At 46.7% G+C, this 20,657-nt stretch overlaps 1 protein-coding gene across 1 annotated transcript in view; it reads left to right on the top strand.

Moving 5' to 3' along the window:
• Nucleotides 1-20,657, top strand: part of LOC138261971 (ATP-dependent translocase ABCB1-like) — a 519,774-nt gene that overhangs the window by 418,776 nt on the left and 80,341 nt on the right. Inside the window, 3 exon segments of the mRNA XM_069211572.1 lie at nucleotides 16,088-16,140; nucleotides 16,143-16,176; nucleotides 16,178-16,228. Of these exon segments, the coding sequence (XP_069067673.1) occupies nucleotides 16,088-16,140; nucleotides 16,143-16,176; nucleotides 16,178-16,228 (138 nt within the window).

Here is a 20,657-nt window from a genome sequence, read left to right on the forward strand (position 1 = left end):
CACTAACCCTTAGGGACAACCCCAGACCCAGACAACTATTCACACGGTATAGGGTCCTTGTCCTCACCTAGTAGCCACACACTGTGCCTCTGGAGGTGCCCCATCACATAAGGGATGCTGCTATTCCACAGAATGTAAGCGTCATGCACTTACCCAGGAAACTTGCCGTTCACATGGGAGATGTACTGGTCGGCCAAACACACCATCTGCACATTCATCGAATGATAGCTTTTCCGGTTTCTGTACACCTGTTCACTCATGCGGGGGGTACCAAGGCCACATGTGTCCCATCAATGGCACCTATGATTTTGGGGATATGTCCCAGGGCATAGAAGCCACCTTTCACAGTAGGCAAATCCTCCACCTGAGAGAAAATGATGTAGCTGCGCATGAGTTTCAGCAGGGCAGACAACACTCTGGACAACACGTTTGAGAACATTGGCTGGGACATCCCTGATGCAATGGCCGCTGTAGTTTGAAAAGACCCACTTGCTGGGAAATGGAGTACTGACAGGACCTGCACTAGAGGGGGGATTCCTGTGGGATGGGGGATTGCTGACATCAGGTCTGGCTCCAGCTGGGCACACAGTTCCTGGATTGTTGCATGATCTAGTCTGTAGGTGACTATTACATGTCGCTTTTCCATTGTCGACAGGTCCACCAGCGGTCTGTACACCGGAGGATGCCGCCATCTCCTCACCTGCCCCAGCGGACGTGCCCTATCGATGAGAACAGCGAGCACAGAGTCAGCCAACACTGAGGTAGGGAAAAAACAATAGTATTGCATACATTTGTCAATACGCTATGTGGCTTTCTCTGTGTATATGCAAGGCCTATATATGTGTGACGCATTAAAAAATAATTCCATGTGGCCACCTGAAATGGCGGCTGCCTGACCTGTAATGTGGGACAAGGGGATATGAGGTAACTGTGCTGGCGTTGTACACCGTCGCAGTAGGCAGTCGAAGACCGCGGCGCAATCTTCCAGTGGTTAACATTGGGCCCTATGGGTCCCAGGAGCCAATGACGATGTACGTCGGCGGTGAGGGTACTCACCGCCGCGGACGTGACCGCCATTTTCTCTCTGTTCCCTCACTTGATACCTGATGTTCGACAGGAAAGGACCTACACTGCAAGTGCTGCTGTGACCTCAGTCTGGAAGCGATGATGGCTCATGTGTCTGGGGAAAGGGCCCCTGCCTTCACATCGGAGGAGTTGCACAAACTAGTGGATGGGGTCCTCCCCAGTACACGCTACTCTACGGTCCTCCAGACAAACAGGTGAGTACACTGTGAGCATGCTGTATGGGCAATGCCTGTTTGGAGTGGTGTGGATGGAAGATACGGGGGAGGGAGATGCAGCCTGCATGATCGGATGGTGAGTGTATGTGCGTCAGGGCAAGGGTGGGAACTGGTGGGCAATGAGTATGATGGTCCGGACGGTAAAAGTGTTAAAGTTTCCCATGTACAATTCCTCTAGGTCAGTGCCCACCAGAAGAAGGATATTTGGCGTGCCATCGCCAAGGACGTCCGGACCCTGGTGGTCCACCACAGACGGAGCACCCACTGCCGTAAAAGATGGGAGGACCTTCGCCGCTGGAGCAAGAAGACGGCGGAGACCCAGTTGAGGATGGCCTCCCAACATGAGAGTGGTGCCCGTCGCACCATGACCCTCCTGATTTTCCGGATCCTGGCGGTGGCGTATCCGGAGTTGGATGGGCGCTTGAGGGCATCACAGCAGCCACAAGGGGGTGAGTACATTCACATTCAGCTGACTCTGCGCACATTGGAGGTGTCTGGGTGGGGGAGGTGGGCAGTGGGTTCCCACAGGCTAGGACGAGCTTTATAGGCAAGGACTCTTTGTGAGGCAGGCTAAGTGGCACCCCATCCCTACCAGTGGTAAGAGCCATCTACACCTAGTCAGGCTCCTGTGTCTTCCATGTGTGCAGAAATCGGGCATAGGCCATGTACCCCATGTCCGTGTGATTAATTAGGGAACTCCAAGTGCATGGCATAGTGCAGAGGGCTGCTGTGTCTGGAGTGTCCGCCAAAGGTAGCAGTATTGTATGCACTGAACATGTCTTTCTTCTTTCTCCCCCTCGCCCCCTTTTTGTGGTCTCCCTGTTCTTGTGTGGATTAGCATCATCAGGCAGACGAGCTGTGCCACCAGAGCAGGAGAAATCTGCATCCCACATGGCCCTGGAGGGCCAGACAACGGAGTCTGAATTCACCAGTGGGACGGAGGGCGAGGGGAGTTCCACGGCAGGGACAGGAGCTGAAACCTGTGACACAGACTCTCCATCTGATGGGAGCTCCCTTGCAATGGCGAGTCCCTCTGTGCCCACTGCATCTACAGGTACAGCCGCCACCCCCACCCTACCAGCACCGCCCTCCCAGCAGCCCCTCAGCGTGTGTCCTGTGGCCGCTCACCCAGGAGGATGGGCATCTCCTTCGCCCCAGGCACGTCCGGCCCTGCCCCAGTCAGCCCTGCTGCCCTCAGTGAGGAAGCTATTGACCTCCTGAGATCCCTCACTGTTGGCAGTCTACCATTCTGAATACCATCCAGGGTGTAGAGAGGCAGTTGCAACAGACATATGCATACCTGGAGGGCATTCATTCTGGCCAGGCAGGCCAACAGAGAGCATTTCAGGCTCTGGCCTCTACACTGATGGCAGCCATTGTCCCTGTGTCCAACCTCCCCCCTCGAACTTCCTCCACCCAGACCCAATCCCCAGTACCTCAGCCTATCCCAAGCACACCATCAGACCAGAATGTGCACACCTCAACACACAAGGGTGGCTCTGGCAAACATAAACACCACACATCCCACAGGCACTCACACAAGCATCATACCCATGCACACATACCAACATCCACTGCCTCCACTGTTTCCCCCTCCTCCCCATCTCCCTCCTCCCTCCCTGTCACGTCTTCACTCACACCTGCCTGCACTACATCTTCAGCCACTACCTCCATCACCAGCACGCCCATCACCACACACCGCTCACATCCACTACCATTCACACATCCCTTGTGTCCTCTACCAGTGTGTCTGTGAGCCCTCCTCCCAAACTACACAAAGGCAGTCACACACCCACCCAAAAGCCATCCACCTCACAACAGCCTCCAGCCCATGCACCTTCACCCAAAGTCATCAAACGAACACCTCCTACAACCAGTACCTCTTCCTCCACTCCCAAACCCCCTCCATCTACCCATCCCAGTGTGTCAAAAAAACGGTTCCTCTTAAATGTTGACCTATTCCCTACACCTCCACCCCCCCACCCGTCCCCTAGGGCCCGTCTTTCCAGGTCCCAAACCAGCACCTCAGCCACCACATCACCGGGCACAGTGGTACCAGCAATACCCGTTTTTTGGAGTGCGCCAATTAAAACAGGGCTGCCAGTGTCCCACGGAGCAAGGCCAAGGACATTCCCGCACCTCCAAAACAGAAGAAGTTGCCCACATCCCAGAGGGAGAAGGCCAAAACACCTGCCACCAAGAGGCTCAGCCAAGACAAGTGTGGGGAGTGGCAAGACAGCTGCGCCAGCATCCAAGGTGGGTAAGGGCCTGAAGCAGAAAGGCAAGTCAGCGTCGCCGCCAACCTGCACGGTGGACAAGACCACCACATGCACCGCCGCCAAGGACACCGCCACCACCAGCCCAGATACACAGCCCTTCAGCAGCACCTCGGTCAGTGAGCCAGCCACCAGCACCGCCATTACAGACACCGCCGCCAGCAGCACGGTCAGTGAGCCGGCCACCAGCACCACCATTGCAGACACCGCCGCCAGCACTGCGGTCAGTGAGCCAGCCACCAGCACGCCAGTCAGTGAGCCAGCCACAAGCACGCCAGTCAGTGAGCTAGCCACCAGCACCGCCGCCACAATGACCGCCTCAAGCACTGCCGCCACAAAGACCACCGCAAACATCGCCGCTAATGTCACATCGCTAGCCCCACCATAGGCCCCGCGACAACCTGAGCCAGTGGCACCACCGCAGACATGGCTGCCATCCCCAGTGGTCATCCGTACGTGGCTGGTGGTCAGTTCCAGGGGCCTGGCCAGCTTCCATGTTGCCCCACTGTCAGTGGAGTATCACATCCACTACCTCAGTCCTTGGCAGGATGAAGCACTCTGGGCACAAAGCCCCCTCCAGAACCAGTGGAGAAAGACATCCACTACCTCAGTCCTTGGCAGGATGAAGCACTCTGGGCACAAAGCCCCCTCCAGAACCAGTGGAGAAAGACATCCATTACCTCAGTCCTTGGCAGGATGAAGCACTCTGGGCACAAAGCCCCCTCCAGAACCAGTGGAGAGATACATCCACTATCCGAGTCCTTGGCAGGATGAAGCACTCTGGGCACAAAGCCCCCTCCAGAACCAGTGGAGAGATACATCCACTACCTCTGTCCTTGGCAGGATGAAGCACTCTGGGCACAAAGCCCCCTCCAGAACCAGTGGAGAGATACATCCACTACCTCAGTCCTTGGCAGGATGAAGCACTCTGGGCACAAAGTCCCCTCCAGAACCAGTGGAGAGATACATCCACTACCCGAGTCCTTGGCAGGATGAAACACTCTGGACACAAAAACCCCTCCAGAACCAGTGGAGACTGTTATCCACTTGAGAGAGTGTGGCTTTGCACTCCCAAGGAGCGAGGCCAAGGACATTCCCCCACCTCCAAAATGGAAGAAGTTGCCCACATCTCGGAGGGAGAAGGCCAAAACACCTGCCACCAAGGGCTCAGCCAAGACAAGTGTGGGGAGTGGCAAGACAGCTGTGCCAGCATCAAAGGTGGGGAAGGGCCTGAAGCAGAAAGGCAAGTCAACGTTGCCGCCAACCTGTACGGCGGACAAGACCGCCACCGGCACCGCCACCAAGGACACCGCCGCCAGCAGCCCAGATACAGAGCCCTTCAGCAGCACCGCAGTCAGTGAGCCAGCCACCAGCACCGCCATCACAGACACCGCCGCCAGCACCGCGGTCAGTGAGCCAGCCACCAGCACCGCCATTACAGACACCGCCGCCAGCACAGCAGTGAGTGTGCCAGCCACCAGTACGGCAGTCAGTGAGCCAGCCACCAGCACGGCAGTCAGTGAGCCAGCCAACAGCACAGCCGCCACAATGACCCCTGCAAACACCGCCTCCACAATGACCGCCGCAAGCACTGCCGCCGCTAATGACACCGCCGCCAGCCCCACCAGCAGCCCCGCGACAACCTGAGCCAGTGGCACCACCGCAGACATGGCTGCCATCCCCAGTGGTCATCCGTACGTGGCTGGTGGTCAGTTCCAGGGGCCTGGCCAGCTTCCATGTTGCCCCACCGTCAGTGGAGTATCACATCCACTACCTCAGTCCTTGGCAGAATGAAGCACTCTGGGCACAAAGCCCCCTACAGAACCAGTGGAGAAAGACATCCACTACCTCAGTCCTTGGCAGGATGTAGCACTCTGGGCACAAAGCCCCCCTCCAGAACCAGTGGGGAGATACATCCACTACCTGTGTCCTTGGCAGGATGAAGCACTCTGGCACAAAGCCCCCTCCAGAACCAGTGGAGAGATACATCCACTACCTGAGTAATTGGCAGGATGAAGCACTCTTCCTACTGGAGCTGGCGTCGTGCACTCATCCGCCTGAGGTGCCCCCCCCCTTTCCCTTCCCCCTGAGGTGCCTGTTTCATTTTGATCTGATGCCCCTGCAGTGTTCTCTCCGTTTTGATCGGGTATCTTGTGTGGGCCTCGCCCATGCATTTTGGGCCCAGTGGTCCACGGGCTATGTAGGTGCAGTACCTGGACTTGAATTCTTGGTGTACATATTTGTTTATTGTGTATATAAATTTTTGACTAATGGATATTTATTGATTACAATGGTTACAATCATTTCCTTTTGTCCTTGCGTTCTTCCAGGGGGAAATGGGGGGTGTAAATGTAATGTTTCAGCATGTATTGGTGTGTATGGTGTTGTGGGTGGGGGTGTTGCATGTGTGTGTCACTCTCTTTTTCCTCCCCCCTCCCCTGTGTCGTAGGTGCAGTACTCACCGTGGTCGTCGCCGCCGTCAGTCATGCTCTTGGAAGAAGAGCAGGAAGACAATCACAAGGAGTATTTGGAGTTCAGGCTCCATGGCGTCCTGGTTCCTCGTGGAATGTGTAGAGGTGAGTGTTTTCCCTTCCAAGTCCTGTTTCCGCCATGTTTTTGTTCACGTTGAATCCGCCCCAGAAAAGGTGGCGGATTGGCCTGTCAGAATAGTGTGGGCGGTACATTGTCTTCTGCATGTCTGTTGGCGGTGACCGCCATGCTATTTGTTTGTACCGCCGTGGCGGTTGGAGTGTTAAAGTGGCTGTCTATATTGGCGGTTTCCGCCACGGTCATAATTCCATTTTTTTTACAGCTGGCCTGTTGGTGGTTTTACCGCTGCTTTACCACCAACCGCCAGGGTTGTAATGAGGGCCTAAGAGTCACTAGTCCGTTTTTTGATTATTTGTTCCCTTATTGTGGTTTGACTACCGACGAGGTAAGAGACGTACCATTATGGCTCTAAAGTGACTAAGGGTCACTAGTCCAATGTTTGTTTCCTCTTCTTATTTGCTCTAGTCCGCTGTTTATGTTTATGAGTTTGTTTAAAGCACTTCCGTTTCAGGGTTACGGTAGTGTACTCCCATTTGTTATAAGATTCGATATCCCTATACGTGTAGGATATGCAATAGGCAGGTAAGTCTGTGGTTACGATGTATTTAGCTCTTGGCTTTTTCACTGTATTGAGTCTTGTTACGGGTGACCTACCGATGTTATTGAACGTATTATTTGTGTTCTTTGCATGCTAGTTACTTTGGAACTTTGACATTACCGGCGCGGTGAGTGCAGTTAAATATATACAACGTTGTTCTTTATCCGGACTTTAGGATTCTCACTTGACAATTTATCAGGTACTTGCTAACTTAAGTTTGTTGGACTGCACTGGAGCACAGGGACTTTTTTCATATACATGGTTATTAGTGATTCACTTGGTGGGTCTCCTGGGGTGTTAGTGGTCATTATCACATGTGACTACTTTAAGCGAGGAGTAGTTTGATCTGTTGTTTCAATTCTTTCATGGTTGCTTCCTATATTTTGGCGTCTAGGACTTTTTCTTTTGGTTCTTCACTCGCAGTTTTTGGTGGCATGGGCTATGACATTAATTACATCATATTATCTATTTCAAGTGCTCTGTTTGATGAAATTTCAGCCCTGAAGAAGTCATTGGGGCAATTCCCCTGAGACGAAATACGTGTTGGCTGTTTGTTCACGAACTTTATCAACGGTATACCGGAGAGATTGTTTGTTTCATTGCATGAATTTGATGTATTCAACTGAGGAAGTCTCATCACTGTATGGAATACTGAGCATTTCATGAATAAATCACAAGGACTGGAAAATATTTCAGGAGCTGTACATGTATTTGTTTCTCTGTGGACTTTCAGCAACGTTATTTATTGTATGTAATGTTTTGGCATCCACTCCTCTTACATATTTCTCCGTTGGTTTGTTCACTTTGAAATGAGTGCCTCGCGCATGCTTTTTAACCTTTATTGACAAAACTACTTTAGCCCCCAGTAGCTCAGAGGACTTCATTTAAAGTCGGGTTTATCATTTTGAAATCATTATACGGGAAGAGTCCTACCTTGGAGTCCTCGAGAATTAGCAAATAGACACCCAAAAACAATCTCCGGTCATTTAATCAAATCCTTGGCCTCTAGTTTCAACAGGCAGAGACTTGGTGGCACCAGATTTGCTGTGATTGCCCCAAAGTTATAGAATTCCCTCCCCCCTGAGATATGAGCATCAACCTATTATGAGAACTTCAAGTCCCTGTTAAAAACCTGGCTTTTCAAGAAGGCCTTTGGCTAACTTTTGTTGCTTCTGCACTGATGCTTCAGTGCCATGACACCCTATTTTGGTTGTATGTTTGTTCTGTAAGAATGTTGTAACATAGCATAAAGACTGACACATACTGTACACTGTCCCTGGTGGAAAAGCTTACTTTTAACGAGTCTACCGTCCACATCAGTACATGCTGGCTCAGCGGAGTGAAGGGCACTGGGGAGGGTGGTCAGGAAGCAGGTGCTATGACTACCTGTCAGGCTGAGGGTGGACTTTTCTGCCAAAATGTGGATTATTTTTATAGTTTTTCATACCCTCATCAGGGATATAAAATGCTATAAATGCAAATAAAATAAAATGAAATCTGGGAAAGAGGTAGGGGTCATCTTTCACACAGTCTGTGTGGCCATAAACTGCAGCAACAGTTTGAGCATTAACTTAATTTAGTTAAAGCTGGACTGTATCCGCAGCACTGAATTCTTTGGGATGGTCTCCTTCTGTTTTTTGGTTGTGCCTTAGTGATTTATTACTGTTTCAGCTCATATATCCACAGGACTGATCCTCCTTACAAACCTCTGTAACTAAAAGTAAACTTGTGATGAAATCCGAGGGGCACAAGGGACATCATAATGTTTAGACCATAATATAATAGCTGCCAGCCCATCGGACAGAGAAGACATAACTTCTTGCCCCCCTCCAAAGAAACTAACATGTCTCAGCAATAAGGATCCCCTATGCCTGCAGACAACTTGATGCTGAGGATCTACGTGACACTGACTCCCTTCCTTGCTGGGAAGTTGATCACTCTACCACTATTTGGATCACTTACCCCTCGAAAGAAAAGAAAGGTCTTTATTGGTTAAACCTCAGAAAGCTGTGATTTTTTTATATTACTAGTATAATTCATATCCAGTTGGTGAACAGCTCTTTGTTGGCTTTTATAGCACACAAAACATGTGCAGAAGAGGACCCTGTTGAGGTGGACTGTGTTCTGTGTCAAGACCTGCTAAGCACTGGCTAAGAAGCAGGCACCAGAGGGTCTGACAGCTCATGCCACCAGGGCACAGGCTGCTACAAATCTATTGGCTCAAACTTTGTCTGTTCTTGATATCTTCCAGGCTTACATCGTAGATAGGCAGTCTGTGCCACAGATCTTCCAGCTTTAGAAGGTACCGCTTTGATATCTATTTTAAGGGTAAGGAATCTGCAGTTAGAAGAACCTATGTCATACATAAGAAAACTGTGTGAAGAACTACTGGTGCATTTTGAGCTTCTGAGGAGAAAGAGCTTCTTCTATTTCGCTTTCCTTTCTTAGACTCCCTTTTTTCTCGCAGATTGTTTTTTCTTCTCCAAGCTTGGATCTATCCCTTGTAGTCCTTTGGACCTGTGTAATGGTGATGCTTTTAACACGTAGGCAGATATTTGGTATTTTACCTATGTATTTTACCTATGTATGTTATGACATTTACACCATGCCCACATTTCTATAACCATTTTTACACAGTATATCTGCTCAGCTGAATGGAGCATTTCCCTTATAGATACAATGTTTTCTTATTCGTTTGACATCATGTATCACATTGCTATACGTATGCCTGTATGTCTTCACCAGTTCTATGTTTATCCTGCTGTTTTGTTTTTGTTTCCTTTATTTCCTTTTTTTAACATTTGAGAAAATGTACCCCATCAGAAGAGAATTTGTTAAAACTCTTCCCTCTGGATATTGTTTAACCGTAGATTTTCCTATGCCCTCACACCTTCCCATTCTGTTACATTTACAAATAAATATGATAGTGACAATGGTATTTGTCAAAAAACACAGAAGAATAAAAAACACTGAGGCATTATACCAGTAACTTAGGATTTCGCTGCATTTGTTTCCCTAGCCCAGCTTCCCTTCCCTCGTCTAACTGTGCTAATTCTACCTCCAAAATGGGCCTTTTGTGAGCTTTTAGAAAGCCTCCCTCACACCGCATACCTTTTTAGAAACAAAGAAGTAGTGTTCATAAAGGAGAGAGCTTTTGTTCCGGTCTCTGTGCTACAGCATCTGTATTGTCCTCAGGCAGGCAGAGAAGCCTGTGAAAAAACTCAAAAGTGCCTTTTATGTAACCTTCAGCCAGGAATGGTGTTAACAGCGAACAGTGCTTCAGTGCAAGTACTCTGCTTGAACATTGTTGACTGTTTTTTTAAAATAAATATATAGTATAGAAGTTCCTGTAGCCTTTCATCTATAAAGGTATCAGATTATATGAAACCTTGTTGACTATTGATATGAACAGAATTTATAAAGCGCAACTAATGCCCATAGGGGTCAAGACACTGTAGTCTTGGTGGACCGTCCAGCAAAGAAGCTGGTTGGATAGGAATGCAAAATGACCTAACTCTCCCTACAGGGCAAAAAGCCAAGGGGCATATTTATACTCTGTTTGCACCGAATTAGTGTAATTTTTTTTTAACTCTAATTCGGTGCAAAACTAACTCCATATTTATACTTTGGTGCTAACCCCTCTAGCGCCAAATTTATACAGTTAAAGTCATTTTTTTAAAGTGGAGACCTACCTTGCCTTAATGAGATGCAAGGTAGGCATTCCTGTGCAAAAAATGATCTATGGCCTTAACGCCATAATTAGGGGCATATTTATACTCTGCAGCATATTTCTACTCTGTTTGTACCGAATTAGCGTCATTTTCTTTACTCTAATTCGGTGCAAATCTAACTCAATATTTATACTTTGGTGCTAGACCCGTCTAGCACTAAGGCCCTGATTTATACTTTTTTGTGCTGCATTACCGTAATTTTTTGACGCAAAAGTGGCGCAAACGTACAAAATATTGGCCCTTATTTATACTTTTTGCTGCAAAACTGCACTAGCTCAGTTTTGCACAAAAAAGTTTAGCACCGGCTTGCACCATTTCTGTGCACCAGCCGGGCACCATATTTACGGAATGGTGCAAGCCGGTGCAAAGGGTAGGCTAGAGTAAAAAAAAAATACTTTAGTCGGGTGGGGCTGGCAGTATAGAAGAAGAGGGATTAGCACCAAAAAATGACTTTAGGCAGGTAAGAGTAAAATAAAATGACTCTAACCAGATTAGCTTCATTTTATGGTGCTAAACCTACCATGCCACATGACTCCTGCCTTAGAAAAGGCAGGAGTCATGCCCACCACCCCAATGGCCAGCACAGAGGACAGGGGTCCCCTGGGCATGGCCATTGCACCCTGTGCCATGTATGGGGCCCATTTCAGGGCCCCCATGGCACTTTAAAAAAATAAAGTGCAATCTTACCTGTACTTACCTGGGATGGGGTCCCCCATCCTCTGCAGTCCCTCTGGTGTGGGTGGGGATGCCCCTAGGGCCTGGGGAGAGCACCTGTGGGCTTATTCTATGGTGTTCCACCATGGAAATAGGCCCACAGGTCACCTAACGCCTGCCCTGACCCAGGCTTAAATAAATGGGGCAAAGCATGCTTTGCCCCATTTTTTGACCCCTCCTCCCTCCCTTGTACCATTTTTGCATGGGAGTATAAATATGGCGTTAAGGCCATAGAGTCGTTTTTTGCACGGGAACGCCTACCTTGCATCTCATTAAGGCAAGGTAGGTTTCCACTTCCAAAAAATAACTTTAACACCATAAATTTGGCACTAGAGGGGTCTAGCACCAAAGTTTAAATATGGAGTTAGTTTTGCACTGAATTAGAGTAAAAAAAAACAATTACGCTAATTCAGTGCAAACAAAGTATAAATATGCCCCTTAGCGTCAACAAATGATGCTAATCTGGTCAAAATCATTTATTTTGACTCAAACCTGTCTAACGTAAAAAAAAATTAAGCTAGCCTACCCTTTGCACCGACTTGCACCATTCCATAAATATGGTGCCCAGCTGGTGCTAAAAAATGGTGCAAGCCGGTGCAAAACTGCATTAGTGCAGTTTTGCACCAAAAAGTATAAATAAGGCCCCAAGTCTTCAAGGCTTTCCTAAAGGGGTGGTGCAGTTTAGAGCAAGTCAGATGATGAAGTGAGCTCCAGAGCCTTGCAGCAGCGACTGAGAAAGCTCTGCCTCCCCAACTGTTCTTCTGAACTCTGGGCACAGTTACCTAGTTTTAATGACCTGAAAGAAGATTTCTCCCAGGAGCATAACACAGAAGCACAGACTTAATTCCCTCTGCACCAACATGCATAATGCAGAGTGCCTTGAACGTTATGTGCATTTTTATTGGGAGCCAATGCAGGTCAGGTAGTCCCTTGGACACTGACTGCTGTTTCGTAATATCCAGGGCGAGCCTTGCCAGCGTGTTATGCACTAATTGTAGTTTGGCTTGACTGTTTTTGTCGGTCTCTAGGTAAAGTGCATCACAATAGTTAATCCTTAAGCAGACCAGCCCCAAGGCAACTTGTTTCCATTCGGGAAGGATGAAGAATGGACAGATTTTCTTTAACATTCTAATGATCCAGAAAAAGGGTGTTGTAGAGCGATTAACCTGCCGGGCTAGTGAGAGCTCACTAGCTAGAATCACCCCTGGATTCTTGCCCATGTCTCCTGGAGCTGGTAAGATATCCATCGTATCAGGCCACCATTTATTGTTCCACATAGAGGCTTGTGTTCCACTGAACATCACCTCCTTTTACTTTGGCCCTCCCTTTTAGATATGACTGTGGTTCCAAGAGCTGATAGTGACTACCAAGCTCTATGTACTGTTTTTGCAGCGACCCCATTTAAACATAGTAGTATGACTCTATGGATAAAGGGTAGTAATAACACGGTAACAAACAACAGGAGGAGCATAAAATGGGCTGCAGTGGCAAATGACATAAAGGTCCAAACCTCAATCTACAACATGGTCCCAAAGAGTCTGGCTCCAATGATATCTTGGAACCCTCCGATGGTAAATTTGGTTCTGATTCATTGCGATTTGATGGAACAAATTAGACCTCTTTTTACGGTAGTAAGGCGTAGATTTTGGTAGTTACAAAATGCTCAGGTGGTTTTCAAAAAAATTTTGCTTTGCTAAATCCCTGCTGTTAGTTGCTAGAAAAAAGGGGAATATGGTAGAGATAAGAGTAGCAAGGGGCTTATATAAAACAATGTTAAGAGATGCCAAAAAGCACTGAGAGACTGAGCAATGGGCAAGTCTAACCGATGTTCTGCAAGAGGGGAAGACCAAATTATTTTGGAAATTAATGGTAGATGGAAAGTACACTATCAACACTAGCTGCGACCCAGTAATCCAGCCTGAGAGCTGGGTAAAATATTTTGAGGAGCTTTACAAGAAATGGCCCTGTGATACAGTGCTGCCACTAATTTATGAGGGCAGAAGTAACACTTTACATCTTCTGGATAAGGAATAGAGACTCCATAGAACAGGGATGGCCAGTTTCACTATAGTGGAAACTGCCCAGGCTCTAAAATCATTGTAAAAGGAGAAGGCACTAGGCCTTGATGGCATCCCAAGCGATATGTATTTGTCTCACCCCGAGTTCTGGGATACTATACTTAAACGCCCTGAGTAATGCCATTGTGAGGGTAGATGGTACCCTCCACCTGGCGGGAAGCAATAATAGTACTGATCTACAAAAAGGGCGACAGAGATATGCCAGGAAATTGTAGATCGATAAGTCTAATCGATCTCAGTCAAAACGTTTTTTTGACAAGCCCTGGAGAGGTTGCATTCTTGGATTATTGACCATCAGATTCTTGTAGACTGGCAGGCAGGATTTAAGAAAGGGGTCAGTACTTTTGATCCAAGTACTTAAGTATAAAATATTGTGTTGGAAATATATGACCCTCAAACAAGACCATCTCTACGCCACCTTAATTGACCTGAGTGCAGCATTTTACCTAGTCCCGAGGAAGCAGCTTTGGAGGGTCTTGGAATCCTATGATTTAGATTGTGACTCAGGACATTAAGATTCCTACATGTGGGTACCTATGCAAGGGTAAGGTGGAACTCAAGGGGTGATCTTACTGCACCAATTCCCAAAGCGAGGGGGGTTAGACAGGGGTGTGTTTTGGAAGTTACCCTGTTCAGCCTCTCTGTAGGTGGTGCAGTGGACCTGCTAGCTCAGTGTAATCATGGCACTCTCAAGATAGCCGGAGTTCCTGTACCTATTTTAATGTTTGCTGATGACACCCTTCTTATCTCAAGAACCCCGATGGGACTCCAAAACAAACTTGATACATTTGCAGCCTTTTGTGCGAGTAGGGAACTTGGAATAAACACAGACAAATCAAAGTTTATGGTATAAAACCTGCCCAAATCCTTTAGGGGAAAAATGGCCATAGGGGGCATTCCAATTGAACAAGTCAGGCATTTTTATTATCTGTGGATAAGGTTTGTCAGATAACCAAATGTAGGCCCCTCAAATTGAGAAAAGTATTACTACCCACCAGCAGCGGGAAGTTGTAATTAGGAGGAAATATAAGTCTTCTGGGGGGTGCACTTTCCAGTGTGATACTGGTGGTAACTGCGAATTGCTTTGTGACCGCGTTCGCGGTCACAAAGCAATTCTGCATCGCGATGCGACTCGCAAATAGGAAGGGGAAGACCCCTTCCTATTCGCGACTCGCATTCCCATTTTGCAAGTCAGTAACCAGGTTACCGACTCGCAAAATGGGAATGGGCATCGCGATATGGCTTTTGCGCCTCGCAAACAGCAATTTTTGCTCTTTGAGAGGCGCAAAAGCCTTGCTACATCTGGCATTATACGTGTCAGAAGCTAACCCTGATTAAAAATAAGTTCATTTGATCACTGTTAAACCTACCCACAAGCACCCTCCTCAAACCCCTCTGACTTGATTTGGCTCTCAATCAAATTCATTGTGTAATCTCACTAAAGCCGGTATTGTATTGGGCATGACTATGGACTTCTGAGGACCTGAGCTCTTATAGAATCGCTCTGTCAGAGTTACTTGCTATAGATAAAGATGTTTCCACTCCATGGCTCAAGCATGTTCAGAATTTGTGTCAGCAGATTAAAATGGAGGATATATGGGCTTCCCCCCAGAAAATAACTAAAGGTGCAGCACAGCACATAAAGCAACTATACTTAGAATTAGTGTGATTAGTCAGTGGGCAATAGAACGGAGCAATTTTTAAATCATAGGTGCTCTCCCAAGTGTGAGCAATATCTGGACAGAATACATCCAGTCCAGGCTAAACATCTGTATATAAAATTCAGACTTGCCATTCTTCCGTTGAATTCTTTTACCTCTAAATGGAAAAATGGTGGCTGAGAAAGCAGTATTTGCACGTATTGCCCACTGGAAAATGAGACCACAGCACATTTTGTTTTTTCTGCCCAAAATATTTGAAGCCCCGGAGAAAGTGAAATGTCCCCTTGTAGGCTCCTTGGCACCCAGAACTATCAGGAGATGCTTAGGATTCTAACTAGTGACACAAGTGAAAAGGTAGTGTTCGCAGTCTCCAGGTATTTACAATGGGCTTGGACCGTGAGAATGAAGGAGATTATTTTTCCTGGTGACTGTCATCCTTCATGCCCTGGTAAATAGGTGATAGATTTGAAATGGTTCTAAATGCCCGTTATCTTCGGAGATTAATTGCCTTTCTTTCGATCCCCTTGTGGGAGTTCAAGGGTCAAGTCAATTTGTTGTAGAGGGTACTTTCCTTGTAGAGGGAAAATTATTGTTGAGGAATTTTTACCTAAATCAATGAATTCTATTAAGTTGTAAATAGGTTTTAGAACACTTTGTATTTATGATTTTATTGTCTGCATGTTTGCTTTAATGGCTAACAGACAAAATAAAGAGATTTTGATCGACCTCCTTTTACTCACCATTGAGCTTCAGATGGTTTTTTCATCCACCTAGCTACTGTCATGCAGTTGTTAAAGTTGGCTGTGGTAGCATCTGTGTCTTTAGGAATCGACACGATTATCTGGGTGTCGTCGGCATACAACACTGCTTGTAGCCCAAAGGAACATCTGACGTGGGGAGACTATTTAAACATGATAACTAGAAAATCAAGGTATCAGGCTAGGGTACAACAAATATTGAAGACATTAGACTAAAGCAAATATTTTAAGCACATTGGAAATTGTCCATCTGTATTTAAAAATGTACCCCTGAATAAATAAACGTATAATGCAAATGAGGGATACCTAATGGAAAATATATGAAGATGATATCAATTCAAGGCATACTTTTTATGTTCAACAATACTATAAGTAAAAATGCTTTCCCCAAATGACGGATACTCTGTTTATTTCTTTAAGGAATTCCGTGAAGAAAGCCCACATCTATGGAATAACATTTGGGCTTTCCCAAGCTATCATGTTCTTTGCCTACGCTGGCTGTTTTCGGTTTGGTGCTTGGCTCATTTCAGAGGGTCACATGACATTTGAAAATGTTTTCCTGTAAGTATTTTCCTCCTTTGAGAATGGTATGCACATACTCATCTGTTTTTTGCCTAGAGTGTATGTTAGGTTAAAGCACATGTAGGTATTCCTTTGCAGTAAACTGCATGCTGCGTTAAGCCGTCTATGCATTAAAACATATGGAATGCATGGATTCATTAGTTCTTGAAAGTTTCATGTATATTAAAATAATTGTTAGTTTCATATTTCTCACTTTTATTTAATCACTACCAAAATGATGAAAAAACATGGAAAAATGGTCAATGTGACAGTGCATAAAATCATCAGACTGAAAAAAAACAAATGAAGACATGAAAGAAAACATTGTAGTAATTGTTAATTGCCCCAAACGGCTACCTTCTGATCTGGTGATGTTCCAATCACATTCCAACTGGCCTCACACCCAGGGAAGAGGTTGCACAACAGCATGGACGCAATATAAAATCACATTAATGCGTATAACATACAAAATGGATAATTGTTTTGATGGCCCTCATTATCAGGCAAAATGCTCACTGTGTACTATAAAGCGTAATCTATCATCAAAAAGAAACAGCATCTGTTTCAGTTACTTGTTTACAATGTGTTGACATTTCCAGCATATTTGTTAGACAGTCTGAAATTTGTTTTGTTGTCATGTGGAATCCTATAACCTTATGTAAGTGTTCTTCTCAGTGTGCTCTTAAGTATTATTTCGTACCCTGTCTTTTGGGATGGCTTCAGCTACATTATTTCTACATTTTTACTTTTTTGGCTGTGGACCATAGTGGGCAGCTAATAGATGGAAATATAAGTTTTAGCAAAGCTCACAGCACAAGGGCACATTTATACTCTGCGCCGAATGTGCGTAATATTTTTACGCAAATTCGACGCAAACATAACTCCATATTTATATTTTGATGTTAGACACGTCTAATGTCAAAATGTAGGAGTTTGAACCATATTTTGGATGCGTGCAACTACCATGCGTCAATGAGATGCAATGTAGGTGTTCCCATCTAAAAAAGTGTGCTATCCCCATAGCCCCATGTGTATCACCCATGCTAAAATGACGTGCAGGTGGAAGGAGGTACCAAATAATGGTGCAAAGCTTGCTTTGCACCATTATTTAATGCCTGGGTCAGACCAGGCGTTAGGAGACCTGTGGACGCATCTCCATGGTTAAATACCTTGGAATGAGTCCAATGCCCTTCCAAAGCCCCAGTAACAACCCCACCCACACCAGAGGGACAACAGAGGATGTGGGACCCCATCCTAAGTAAGTATTCGTAAGTATGTTTTCTTCTTTTTTTAAGTGCTATTTTGGGGGCCCCAACTTGGGGCCCCCTGCATGGCACAGGGGGCAAAGGCCATGCCCAGGGGACACTTGTCCCCTGTGCTGGCCATTTGGGTGGTGGGCATGTCTCCTGTCTTTCCTAAGACAGGAGTCATGTTTTTGATGGTTGTGTGCCAGGAAATGGCACTAGTCTGGTTAGAGGCATTTTTTTTGCCTCTAACCAGGCTAGCGTCATGTTCTGACGTACAACCCCCTCCTACCCTACCGCCACCCCGCCCTGGCTAGCGTCTTCTTCTAAGACGCTAGCCCAAGTTTAGCGCCGGCTTGCGCCATTCAATAAATACGGCGCCCGTCTGGCATTGTTAAATGACACAAGCCAGCGCTAAACGTTTTGAGGCAAAACTGCGTTAGCACAGTTTTGCCACAAAAAGCATAAGTATGGAAATACAGCTCTTTTTTTTTTCCAAACATTTTATTGGTTTTTAATATAAAACAAATAATACAAAGCGTTTCCCCCCAAAGAGGGCTCTGGAGTTCAACAATAAAAAGTTATGTCAATCTCTTTCAACAGTATGCATGTCACTATTTGGCATGCAGCTTGCAGTTTCCATTGAATCACAATTTATGCAAGAGTATACAATAAGGAGTCGGTAAGCCTAGTTTCAAGGATTATCCAAGTAGACATTCTTAACATTTCTATGGTATGGGCCTCTCTCTGAGGGGGTCAAACTCCCTCGCTCCCCCCGTCCCTCCCTGATTGCTGCTCGTGTGCCTGGTCAGTGCTATATGTCTGAAGGTTTCAGGGTGTTTGTGCTACTCTGTGAGATGATAATTTATATATACTATTAGCTAGTTTTACTAGTTCGTTCCTGTCTCGGGGGATATTTATTTTACTGTGGGTAGTTTCGAAGTTTTTTGCTAGTGTCTAGTTCTGAGGCCCTGTGTGGTATTCAGGAGTTTGATGTATCCTCCTCTCACTGTTCCCAGTCGTACACTAGTGTACTCCAAACTCTAGCCCTCTCTACTGGGCCCTGGCCTCTCCGTACCTCCCGATGTCTTATCGTCTCCTCAGCCTTAGCCCATTTTAGGACTTCCCTTTTCCAAGTGTGTATCTGTGGTCCCCCTGCTGCCTTCCATGTCATTGCAATTTCTCTTTTGGCCAATGACCAAGGGGAGATCTTGAAATTGATTAGTGTTTTTTGTGTTTGGTCTGACGGCCATGGCCTCCCAACAAACAATGTCTAGGATCATTAGGTACCTCCCGCCCAACAATTTCAATAAGGAGCTGCATGATCACGTGCCAGTATCCCCGTAATGTTGGCCAGAGCCAGAACATGTGGATGAATTCAGCACCCTCCTCCTCGCATCTGGGAAACCCGGCCCCTGAGGCCCCGACGTTTCTCTTAATGCTACCCAGGGTCAGATATGCTCTGTGTAAGACATACCTGTTGATCAATTTAAATTGGGCGTTCCTAGAGGCTCTCGGGGTCCAAGTCAGGATTTACTCCCAGTCTTTGTCTTCTATAAAGGATCCCAAGTCTGCTTCCCATTTTTTGCTTAAGAACTGTCAGTGGTTGGGACATTGTGGTCCTTATTTTTCTGTAAAGGCAGGTCACCGCCCTGTGTGTCCCCATGGCTCCATACCATCATGTCTGTGATCGCCCTATGGAGTAGGAAATTCCCTGCTGAATTCTGATATCGGATTCGAAAGTCCTCAAAAGGCAACAAAGAGTCTGCCTCATATAGGGCACCCAGGGTAGTGCCCCAACCGTCTCCCATATTTGGATTCCTCCCCCCAATTTCCCCTATGCAGCAGCAATAACAGTCATCACATCGGTGTCTCAGGAGCGTAAGACCTGAGGCACTTTATCTTACGGAGGTGACGTTGCCAGCATTTATTTATAACCTCTATTGCCTGAAGCCTAGAGGTCATTGGGAGGCCAAGACCCAAGATGACCATGGCCAATGTGGCAAGCTCGGGTGAAAGTTAACACTTCATGTTCAGGCGTCACACAGCTTGCCATCCATCTGGTCAACCATTGTAGATGACCTGCCAGATAATAAGCTTCAAAGTCTGGGACGGCCAGTCCACCTTCCTCGAGAGAACATTGTAGCAGTGTGAGCGCCAGTGTTCGTCTACCCGTTCCCCATATAAATCCTGTGGCAATAGAATTCAGTTCTTTAAAGAAACCACTCGGGATCCACACTGGTAAGGTCGTAAAAAGATATAGCAGTTGGGAGAGGACTATCATCTTCAAGAGCGCCACCCTGCCCACATCTGAAATTGTCAGGGTAGCCCAGATTCCTATTGAACCCCTAACGCCTCTCAGAGCCCACTGCACATTGCCCTCGAACAAGTTCCGGGCATTGTGATAAACATGGACACCTAAATATGTCAGGCTTCTAGGTTCCCACTGCAATTCCCCAATGTCGGGTGGGCAGTTCTTCCCTCCATAGTCGGGAATAGGCTGGATTTCTGCCAATTCACTTTCAGCCCAGACAAGTCACCAAACTCTTTTAACAGTGCCTGAGCTCTCCGCAGATCATTTTCCGTATCTCTCAGAAAGAGTTAATCTGCGTACAATGCTATATGATGGGTTTGTCCTGCCAGAGTGATAGCTCTATAAGCTCTACCCTCTCTGGCTATGCAAGCCAATGGCTCTATTACTAACGCAAAGAGCAGAGGGAAGAGAGGGCAGCCCTGCATAGTCTCCCTAGCCACCCCATAACTTTCAGAGATAGTGTTGCCTGTTCGGACAGGAGCCGTCGGGACACTGTACAACAGTCTCATCCAGGCTATGAAGCGATCGCCTAACCCAAACTTGCAAAGTACTTCATATAAATAGTGCCATTCCAGACTGTCGAAGGCTTTTTCGAAGTCAATGGCAAAGACTACCGCTTCCCGTTTGTCATATCCATCGCCATGTAGTAAAGCAAGGAGGCGTCATATATTCAGTGCCGTTTGGCGTCCTGGAATAAATCTAGCTTGGTCTAAATGTATCAAGTGAGGCATGAGGCGGAGCGCAAATATTTTACTCAGTATTTTATAGTCTACTGCAAGTATCGATAGAAGGCGGTACGAAGCCACATCCGTTTGGATTTTCCCAGGTTTCAACAATGGTGTGATCAGGGCTTCACGGCCACAGATTGGGA

This window comes from Pleurodeles waltl, chromosome 10, assembly GCF_031143425.1.
Source record: "Pleurodeles waltl isolate 20211129_DDA chromosome 10, aPleWal1.hap1.20221129, whole genome shotgun sequence".
Lineage (NCBI taxonomy): Eukaryota > Metazoa > Chordata > Amphibia > Caudata > Salamandridae > Pleurodeles > Pleurodeles waltl.